Source organism: Oryza sativa, chromosome 6 (genome assembly GCF_034140825.1).
Source record: "Oryza sativa Japonica Group chromosome 6, ASM3414082v1".
Lineage (NCBI taxonomy): Eukaryota > Viridiplantae > Streptophyta > Magnoliopsida > Poales > Poaceae > Oryza > Oryza sativa.
In genome coordinates this window covers 10,278,309-10,289,347 of record NC_089040.1, presented here as the reverse complement: position 1 = coordinate 10,289,347, position 11,039 = coordinate 10,278,309, and the positions used below count along the sequence as shown (strand labels likewise).

Sequence of the window (11,039 nt, the reverse complement as noted above, 5' to 3'; positions counted from 1 at the left end):
AAAAATTCCATGTACTGGAGAATCTACCACAGTAGTAGTATATTCCCAGACACACAGGAAAGGGGAATTTTTTTTAAAAACAATATGATTTTAATGGAAAATCGCAAAACTATAGATCAGTTAGGCGAAATCACAAGTTTAGCACCCTGTCGAACAACCGCGGTTTGACAGGGATACCTATCGAACAACCACAGTTCGACAGGTACATGTCGAATTGCGTCAGTTCGACAGGGTAGGTGGTCCAAAAACAAATAAAAAATTACATGAACAATATCACCACAATGCTAAGCAGGGACATATCGAACAGCCAAAGTTCGATAGGGTTGCGTGAACAGTGATGCTACAGTGATGCTACAGTGCTCGCAGACACATATCGAACTGCCTTAGTTCGATAGGGTATTGTGAACAGTATGCAACAGTGATTTTTCTCTTTTTTTGATTTTTTTAATCACCTGTCGAACTACCGCAGTTCGACAGGTACCTTGTCGAACCACGGTTGTTCGATAGGGTGCTAAACTTGCGATTTCGCCTAACTGACCTATAGTTTTGCGATTTTCCATTAAAATCATATTACTTTTAAAAAAAATTCCAGGAAAGGGAAGCTAAAGCTTAGCTCCTGTTTTACTCCTACAGTGCTTCCATCAAACGAGACCCTATCATTTTCCTTTTTTTTTTGAATTACACGGTACAACACATATACTCACAACACACATACACTCACCTGAGTTTATCTTTTTAAATACTATAACTTCAAATTCTCATAAACTAGCTAGGTGAGAATCTAGATTATTCGGATAAGCTGAAGATTCCAGTAAAAACATATAACTGATAGAAACTCCTCTAAATAAAACCTAGCGGAGAGGTCTTATCATCATCGAAGGCGACATGGCGACGCCAGGTCAAGAGCCCAAGGAACGCATCAACGCATGGCCCGTTGCTTCGTCATCCAAACTAGATCTGATTCAATTCCATGGAGACCGAGTCGTCGAGCAGCAGCTACTACGCGATCAATGTATCACTGTGATCATCAGTTAGCTGATCGATGATCACTGAAGCTTCTTTGACGATCTGCTGGGCCATGCCATCAATTAATTACTGCTGTTCAGCGTCCGTGTCGTCACGGAAACCGGCGACGGGACGACGAGTTTTCAACGTGACGGCTTCGCCGGCGACCGGGCGCTGAAGGTTTCGTCGGCTAAAAGCAATGTATGTGTCCTTTTGATCTGATTCAGGTGTGGTTTTGAATTTAATCACGTTTGACAAACACAACACAATGCCCTCGCACGCACGCAATTCGCACATCTGCAACTGACTGGTGACTGCCGTGTCAAGTACTCCCTGACTGCTATAAGGCACCGTTCGTTCCAGGGTGTTTGGGGAGATTGAGTCTCGTTTTCCGCGCGCACGCTTTTCAAACTACTAAACGGTGCGTTTTTTGCAAAAAATTTCTATAGGAAAGTTGCTTTAAAAAACCATATTAATCCATTTTTGAAATTTAAAATAGTTAATACTTAATTAATCATGAGCTAATGGCTCACCTCGTTTTGCGTATCTTCTCAATCTCCTCAATCCCCTTCCCCTCAAACACACCCTAAGTAGCTTTAAGAATGTGTTTGAGAGGGGAGTAACTATATATTTATATATATTTATGGCGTCATATTTTTCACCAAAAAATAGTCGGCATGTATTTACATTGTAAGTCCCTAAATTACATATTTAGTTTTAGTGCATTTACAATGTAAATCTCAGAATTATATATGTAAGTCCTAAAATTACATATGTAAATCCTAAAATTATATACTAATTACATATGTAAGTGGTGTGTAAGTGTGGTGTAACTAATGTGTAAATTTGTATAAGAGAAGGTAACAGTGCAATATTAAACGCTAATCAGCAACGAAGATTGGGGCTAGCTTGCCGCAACGCGTGAAAAAAATCCAACGATTGAAAGATTCACAGCCGAATACTCGCGGAGAAATCGTACGGCCAGCAACGCCGACTGAAATCAGTCAAAAAATTGTCGACATATTTTTAGCAATTCCGGTTTGGGAGAAGAGTGGAAAATTGAAAAGGTAGGTAAAACAAGATGAGTCATTAGCATACGATTAATTGTGAGTCATTAGAGTACACCTATATTATTTTAATTTTTTTTGGCTCCGTTACTAGATCACCTGTTCTATGATGCTCATAGTAGTATTTATTAAGTTTATTTTTTAAAATATTTAATTTATCCATATAATCAAGTAGATAATCCGTGACAATAATATATATGGGGCATTTGCAAATTTGTCACCGGTTTTTTCAATATTGCAAGGAGCCACTCGAAAGACAGTTCTAGTGGTATTTTTATAATTTTCTAATGACAGTTTTGCAATAACGATTTAAAGTAGTGGTAAATTTACAATTTCCCCTAATATACAGCGAATATGTTTCAAACTGGATGCTAATACTGCTTAAATTTTAGTCTATTAGTTTAGAAGTTTGAGATTGCTTTGTTCTTTTCTTATGTATATTGTCGATGGAATTTTATCGATACCAACCATTTAGAACTAAGGGGCCCGTTCTTTTCTGATTAAGGTATAAAAGATTGTATCTTGATTTTCATTAGTGATCTTTTTAAATTGCGAAATTTTTTATATAGATTTAAAATATTAGATAAATTATATTTTTTAAGTTTTTAATAATTAAAACTCAATTAATCTTGTGTTAATTGTTTTTTTTCTAACTTCATTTTTATCTTCGGTAGAAACGAGCCCCAGCGGAGTCTTGGAGAGCATGTGCTTTATTAATTCCCTGCTGTGTCATCCCAATATTTCTTAAATTAAATTTGTTAGTACCCTGATATTTGACCGTGTCTGAGGTGTTAAACTGTACATGCATGTACCCAAGAAAATCTATCACACATTTCATCAACGAAATGATGTAAGGAGTCTCTAGAGATTTTTTTTTTAAGAAAGTCTCTAGAGAAATTTATTTCTCAAGGATGTGATTGCCTTGAGTTTGCATGCAGTCTATTTCATGGAGCGAGACAATTTTCAATGCGGTGACTTCACTGGCAACCTAAATAGAGATTTCGCTAGTTCGTAGAAAGCGATAGCATGTTTTGCGTCTTATCTTGTCAGCCCATACACATCTCATGCATGCCATGGTGGCATCCGACTTCCCCCTACCATTTGTAACAACGATGGAATTTACCTTTTAAGGCTACGTTAGCTACTTTGTTGAATTATCACGGTGAATTATTTGTGGCAACGTATCCTATGCACACACCTATCTTGGTGCACTCATGCACTCGGCCGCTGCCGGCCCTTCGATTCTAATCCAAAGGCTAAAAACGCAGGTGCGGTGTTTTTGCAGAAAGCCACCCGCAGCTCCTGTGTATGTTTGCAGAAAAACCCCTCACTTCCCTTCGTCTTCTCTCGTCCAAACCTCCTTGATCCAGATCTCATCTCCGTGCGATGGGGTTGAACAGAACGACGATTCATCTCGATTTTCATTGAATCCTGCTGCTAGGGCTAGCATCGGCCGACACGCCAGGCTGCGGCTGCCTCGGCGCTGTCCTTCACAGCCGGTGTGGCTGTCTAGCTGCTCGCTGAATGGTTCGTCTCCATCTATAGTGTCCGCATGGAGTCATGGAGGCCGTCGTTCCGGCGAGTCTCTTATCGTGTTTTTTCTCTCGATTTTTCAGCTATAATGTCCACGTTTATTTGTTAATTTCTCTTCTTGTTTTTCTCCTGATTGGACATGGCCTATTTTAATTATTGATATGGCAGCCTCGCTGCCATTTTTCCTCGATTGAACACCATGATGCTCCCCAGTCATGTCGCTGCTTGCCGGCCAATCGGGCCACGGTGCTGCTTGCTTGGCCAGCTCGATGTTCAGCTGTGTGTAGATCGACGCAAAATCACCAACAGCTATGCTGCAAGCGCCGACGACGAGTCCCGCCATCCCTGACCGAAGGTAATAGAGCAGGTTTGGGGATCGACCTGGATCGAGGAGGTTTGGACAAGAGAAGACGAAGGGAAGTGAGGGGTTTTCTGCAAACATACACAAGTGCTGTGGGCGGCTTTCTGAAAAAACGCCGCACCTGCGTTTTTAGCCTTTGGATTAGAATCGAAGCGCCGACAGCGGCCGAGTGTATGAGTGCACCAAGATAGGTATGTGCATAGGATACGCTGCCATTATTTGTTATGTTTTCTCAATAAACTTTTTATTCTATTGTTTATTTAGATCACTTGCTCTAAGCCACTCCCTCCGTCCCCAAAAAAAACCCAATCCTGGGTTTGAACCTGGACACACAGACGGAGGGAGTATTTATTAAGTTTTTTTCTAAAATATTTAATTTATCTTTGAAAAACGTCCAGGGGGTCTTCTGGCTAGCTCCACAAGATGGTGGGCTACATGACTTAGGTTCGAAGCCTCACCCCTTCTAATTATTTGATATTAAGTCATTCACTAATATTCACATCTTTTATTTTATTTATCTTTAGAATCAAGTAGATAATCCAGAAAATAATATGTTTGAAACAGGGCCAAAGTAATGCAACAAGAATCTTCGCATTCATTACACTGAAAAAAAAGAATCCTCACATTCACCACTATAAAAATTTAATAACCTCATCTTTTCGATTATGCTTATGCTTATCAGCCAAAATTTAATTTTTCAACCTTAAGTTTGAAGCTGATTTTTGAGGTTTTTTCATCGAAGTTTATTTTTCAGGCTTTACTTTTAGTTCGCTAAGAACACGTATATAAAAGTTTTATTCACAAATTACTTTTCATTTGTAAATATGTTGTTTCGCTTATTCCACGAATAAGCGAAACGATGGGGCGTAAGACGTTTATGCTATGTTTTTCTTCGCTAGTACTGTAATATTATATCCCTATGCTATAATATTAGATAATATTATCATCAGTACAAACAATATTCTAATCTCTATTGATATATATGTTTAGTACCAATATAAAAAAACATTATATTACATGCAGTTGTCTTGTTGGATACATTTTTGGTGTAGAGACTAAATTTATTTCTTTTATTGAAAACTGTGTGTAGTGTATATGTTTGAATTATGTACATATATGGTTCTTAGTCTTGAAAAGGTGTGTTTTCCTATTATTATTATTCTTCAATTCATTTATATAGAAAATCCATTTTCAAGTCCTAAAGTCTACGAAACTTTGAAAATAAAAAAAAGAATAAAATGTATCGCCAGTCCCTAAACTTGTTCTACTGTACATCTAGGTCTCCATACTTTGAAAATGCATTTTTTTAGTCCCGAGCTTATTGAAATGTGTTATTTTGGTCCCAAATTACCACGACCCCTCCAGGATCCTACGTGGTGCTTACATGACATGCCTCACGGACACTAAAGTGGTATGCCATGAACATTCCAGTCCAAAATTTTCTTTTATTTTTTTTCTTCCCCACAACGTTTCTCTTCTCTCGTTTTTCTCCTTTTTCTCACATGAACAAGGAAAAAAGTAGAGAAGAAAAAGGGGATAAAAAAGACAAATAAAATGAGCAAATGCCCATGTGAGCTCTACGTAGGATCCCAGAGGGGCTGTGGCAATTGATGATCGAAATGGCGTACTTACAAGTTTGAGGACTTGAAAATACGTTTTTACATATCGGGGACTTGGATAACATAGGGTTAGGGTTTAGGGTATCAAACATCAGTCATCGTGATGAGGTAACAAGTATATCTATAAATATTTCAATAACCTGAAAATATCTACCAATTTCAGACACTTTTGAATTATTCAAATCATGTTAAGTTCATGCTCACACAGTAATCCTCCTCCTGACAAAGCCTTCTCTAGATCAGACCTGATGCCACCGCCACCCGCATGCCCTCTACCTTTGCCTTATTGGCATCCGGAGGCCCGCTAGATTAACCATACTCTCCCTTCCTCCATCTCTCCCCAACACACACATCCTCTCTTTGATGAGTTGTGGCAAGGTGTTTCCAACTTCCTATCTGTTAACTTCTCTAGCGGATTGCACACACTATCCAACCGTTATTTGCCTTCTCTATCGGCTCGCATTATTAAAAACACGGTCTCTACCTCGCCGCTTGTCCATGCTCGTTGTCTACCATCGGTCTCCCACATCCATTGTCTATTCCTCTAAAGCCACCCTCCTGTTAGATTTAATTGGGTAATTGATCCATTTAAATCAATTAAATCAAATAAATTCCAAGGCTCGTTATGCTAGGAATTCATGTGTATTCATTCTTTTATGGGATATCAATGGGATGAAGAGTTTTGAGAATTAATCCATTTGATTAGGGAATTGGTAACTTATATCAATTAGTCCTAATTGATGGATGGTTGATGGTTGTGTAGTGGAGGATGGTTCATGGCTAGTTGATGACAATTAGTTGCTCTATTCCTCTTCCTGTTCCATTGGTAACTTACATCAATTACTTCTAATTGATTGTTGGTTGATGGTTGTGTAGTGGAGGATGGTTGATGGCTAATTGATGAGAATTAGTTACTCTATTCCTCTTCCTATTCCATGACTCTTACTCTTCATCTTCCATTCCTCTTATAAAATGAGAATGGATTTGATCTCCCGTGAGAGAAGGGAGACACACTTTCATCCATTTTCCAATGCTGTTGCTGCTACGGTAATCCCATCCCGACAAGTGTGTGCACACGTGTTGGGAGAGTAGGCCTCCGAAACCACGCGCTGCTGCGACGTTTACACGGACGGGCGGGCGATCAGGTTTTTGGGGAGCGCAAGGCGCGACTACTCACTGTTCGTCAACATCTACTTCACCTTCACCAACATGTCGAATACTGGAGACAACGGCAACACTGGAGACAAGGAGAAGGAGGCTTCCGTCAACACCAACGGAGGCAATACTGCCTCAAACTCCAGCAGAGGACCATTCTTGGGGTATAACCTTCTTACATTATTTCAATTAGAAGTTTTACTGTTAATGTTCATCGCAATATCAACATTGCGTTATTATGTGATTGTTGATGCTTATTCTACGTTAGCATGCTCATGTTGATTACATTCATCACTATCACTGGATCAAATCCCATTGTAAATATCATGTTTATTATCTTATTATTTTAGATTAAAATACGCCGAATTATGACCAAATTTCCAACACCTCCTACCCCTCCCACCATCTACTGGCCCAAAACTTTAGTCTGAAAAAAACATCGTAGAGTTTATTTGCCAAGGTCGATACTCATTTGAGGATGTGATCATCACCGTCACCAGTAAGTTATTGACATATCCCCTCTTCCTGTCTCCACCCCCCCCCCCTCTCTTCTTTTTCTGTCTCTCCCAACCCAGAGATCAAAAGTGGCTATAATCAATACAATCATCTAAAACCTAGCAATCCTTAAATAGCTATACGTGCCACATCAACAAACACTAGGATTTTTTTTTTTTTTTGCAAGGAGATCGATTGAGTGATTAGTTTCAGGCATTGTTCCTAAATATCAAAACTTATACTCCCTACGTCCAAGAGTATAAGGGATTATTCCCTATTTAGCTAGAACTAATTAAGGAAGGGGAAAAATTGCATCAATGGACATATGGAAGTACACATTGGCACATTCAATGAACTGCAAAATGTACTCATTTGGAGAATAACTGCCGTTGTTGATAGGTTGGGAATGAAATTAAAAAATCTGTCCAAGTTAACATTAATGAGTTTGTTAGAGGATATTTTCCACCACAATAGGCATGATTAGCGCCAATTACATACATTACAGTTTGAAACTCAAACTTTAAACATGCCACCAAAACTAAACAACAATCCTATAGTCCCTGGTTCTAGCACTCCTTTTCAAATGATACAATCAGCAGCAGTCCTATTTCTAACTTATGCAGTATAACCACCAAACCTTGCCAATCGATCTGAATTCACCCCCAATAGAAGATCGGGAAGGGATTCCTGGATAAAGTTGCCATCCAAGATGAAGTTGTCATTGAGGAAGACCTAATCCCTGCTCTGCATCAAGAAGAGGTTCATGTCCAACAGGATGAATATCAAGGCATTTTTGACCTAAACATGCAAGCAGGTATGTCAGTTTGACACATCACATTAGTATTGATTCCATTCACAAGATAGCACCAACCCATTTGTATCAATTACTTTAGCACATCAAGGCATTTTGTATCAACATGCATTTTTGAGCCACTTTTTCCTCCTCTTCCACTCCCTGGCTACTAGTACTGCTTGGATTCACAAGACAGCACCAATCCATTTGTATGAAGTAGTCTAGCACATTTACTAATAATAGTCCAAAGGAGTTGTTACATGTTGGTATATATTTAGACCTTCCAAAGAGTTCTCATATTCTAAAATCAATTTTCTTTCCATTCTAGAGGTCATACTAGCACAGAACCCTACATTTGTAACAAGCTCTTGACCCCATAGATATCTTTTTTTTAACAGTTAATTTAAACAACCATTACATATATAGTCATATATGTAACGGCTCTCGACCCCAATATAGATATCATTACCGGTTGACCGTTATAAATATAGTCATATGCAACGGCTCTCTTTTTGAGTCATCACAAATTACCCGTTAGCAGTGTAAGGTCCCATGCTAGTGTCATGATGATGACAAACATATACTCCCTACATCCCAAAATGTTTGATACTGTTGACTTTTTTAAAAATGTTTGACCGTTTGTCTTATTCAAAAAATTTAAGTAATTATTAATTCTTTTCCTATCATTTGATTTATTGTTAAATATATTTTTATGTATACATATGGTTTTATACATTTCACAAAAGTTTTTGAATAAGACGAACGGCCAAACATGTTTAAAAAAATCAACGGCGTCAAATATTTAGGGAAGGAGGGAGTATATGGCTTGACAATGCACACTATTTCGGATCAAGTACAAGTATTTTAAATGAAGGTGGTGAAGCCGTCGCCATGCATGCCGAACTAACAAACCGCCCATCCAGAATTAGAAGAAGAGTGTGTCACAATGTCAAGTCACATATACATAACACACGCCATGGCCGGCGATCCAAACTGCCTCACACGGAGAAGCAATTGACGTCAGCTAAAACCTATAGCTTAATTTGTCTCCCTCCTCCCTCTGTCCCTCGTCTAGCTCATCAACAAACAAGAGAGAGAAGATTCAGTGTGAGTCTGTGTGGACAACACGCATCTCGATCATCACCTGAAACCTAATTAACCAGTACTGATGCTGACAGCCACACCGACTAATTAATTGTTTATAGCTGATTGATAGCTACACAACTCACTAATCACAACAAACTCTTGGTTTAAGTAATTGGCTTATATATCATAGGTCCGCTGTAATTTGGTGGTACATATCTGTGCAAAACTACAAATCAATTAATTAGGCTAATACTCTCTCCATATTTAAGTACATAAGCGTTTAAACATAGGTCGGCTGTAATTTTTGCACACATCTGTGCAAAACTACAAATCAATTAATTAGGCTAATACTCCCTCCGTATTTTAAGTACATAAGCGTTAATTTTTAAACACATGTTTAACTATTCATATTATTTAAAAAATTATACAGATACATAAGATGTAAATCATGCATAAAGTTTTTTAATGATGAAACAACTCACAAGAAAATAAATAATAATTGCGTAGATTTTTTAATAAAACAAATGATCAAACATGTGTTCAAAGATAAACAGCGCTACTTCCTCCATTTCACAATATAAGATTTTGTAGCATTGCCCATATGCATATATATGTCTAGATTCATTAACATCTATATTAATATGGGTAATGCTATAACGTTTTACATTGTGAAACGAAGGAAGTAACTATTAAAACCGATAGTAATATATTTACAGACACCTCTCAAAAGAATCATATATTGTACTAGAAGAAACCAATAGCTTAAGTAAGGTATAACATGGATTAAGGCGGTGGTTAACAATTAATAAGTCGAGTAAGTAATTAATCCTTAACCACGTACGGCTCGGGCGATTAAGCGGCTGAGCCAAAGTCGCCGGCCGCGGCGGCGCGCACGATCGTCAAAGCAGACGGACACAGTACTACGGCAGGTAGATCGTGCCGTCGTGGTCAGTCCAGCTCGCCGCGTTCCAGTACGACGTGTCGCCGCCGATGGCGCCGGCGAGGTCGAACATCCCGGCGTCGAGCACCGCCGTCGGAGGCGCCCAGTCGGCGGCGGCGGCGGCGGCAGCCGCTGCCGGCCCATCCGAGGACCGTGCGGCGGCGAACGGCGGCGAGATGCTGTGTGCGGCGAACGACGCCGCCGAGGACGACCGGTGCTGCTCCGTGGCTGCGAGCGCAGGTGCGTCGGCGACGTCCTCCTCTGCCTTGGGCTGCGCCGTGAAGCTCGCGAAGGCCGGGAGCGCCTGCGACGGTGGCGGCGGCGGCGGCGCGAAGAGCGACGCGAACGCCGTGGCCTGGTCGGCGAACATCGGCGCCGGAGGCGGCGACAGCGCGTCGACGCTGCTTGGCTGGGAAACAGCAGCAGACAAGGTGTTCGACGACGCAGGCGCCGCAGCGGGGGTCGCCGTGGCGCTCGCGGTCGAGCCCGAGCCGTCGCCGCCGCCGCCGGCTGAGCGTGCGCTCTTGGAGTCGCGATGGCCACACCCGCCGCCGCCGCCGCCGCCGCCGGTGAAGGAGGACGACGGCGGCGGCGCCGGGCGCTTGGGCTTGCGGCAGCCGCCGCCGACGGGGACGTTGCGGAGGAGGCCGCCCTTGGTCCAGTAGCGGCGGCACGCCTTGCAGAAGTGGCGGGGCTGGGAGAGGTTGTAGTTGTTGTAGTAGCAGAACTTGGTGTTCGACGAGTCGCACCGCGGGCACCGCACCTCCTCCACCGCCGCCACAGCCGCCGCCGCCGCCGCGCCGCCGAACAGCCGGCCGGCCAGCCCGGGGACGGGGTGGAACTCCTGCATGTTGCTCGACCGGAGATTGATTCCAGAAGCTTCTGGAAGAGGGGGTTTCCGGGTTCTTGGTGGCGAAGGTTTGCGAGAGCTAGCGAGGCTGCTTGCTGGGCTGCGCTGCGCTATCTATCTGCTCTGCTCGGCTTC

General features: G+C 41.5%; 1 protein-coding gene across 1 annotated transcript; it reads right to left on the bottom strand.

Moving 5' to 3' along the window:
• Window positions 1-9,603: 9,603 nt before the first annotated feature.
• LOC4340769 (dof zinc finger protein 4-like) lies at window positions 9,604-11,039 on the bottom strand. The gene has a single exon (XM_015786275.3). The coding sequence runs from the start codon at window positions 10,902-10,904 to the stop codon at window positions 10,035-10,037; it is 870 nt and encodes a 289-aa protein (XP_015641761.1). The 5' UTR covers window positions 10,905-11,039; the 3' UTR covers window positions 9,604-10,034.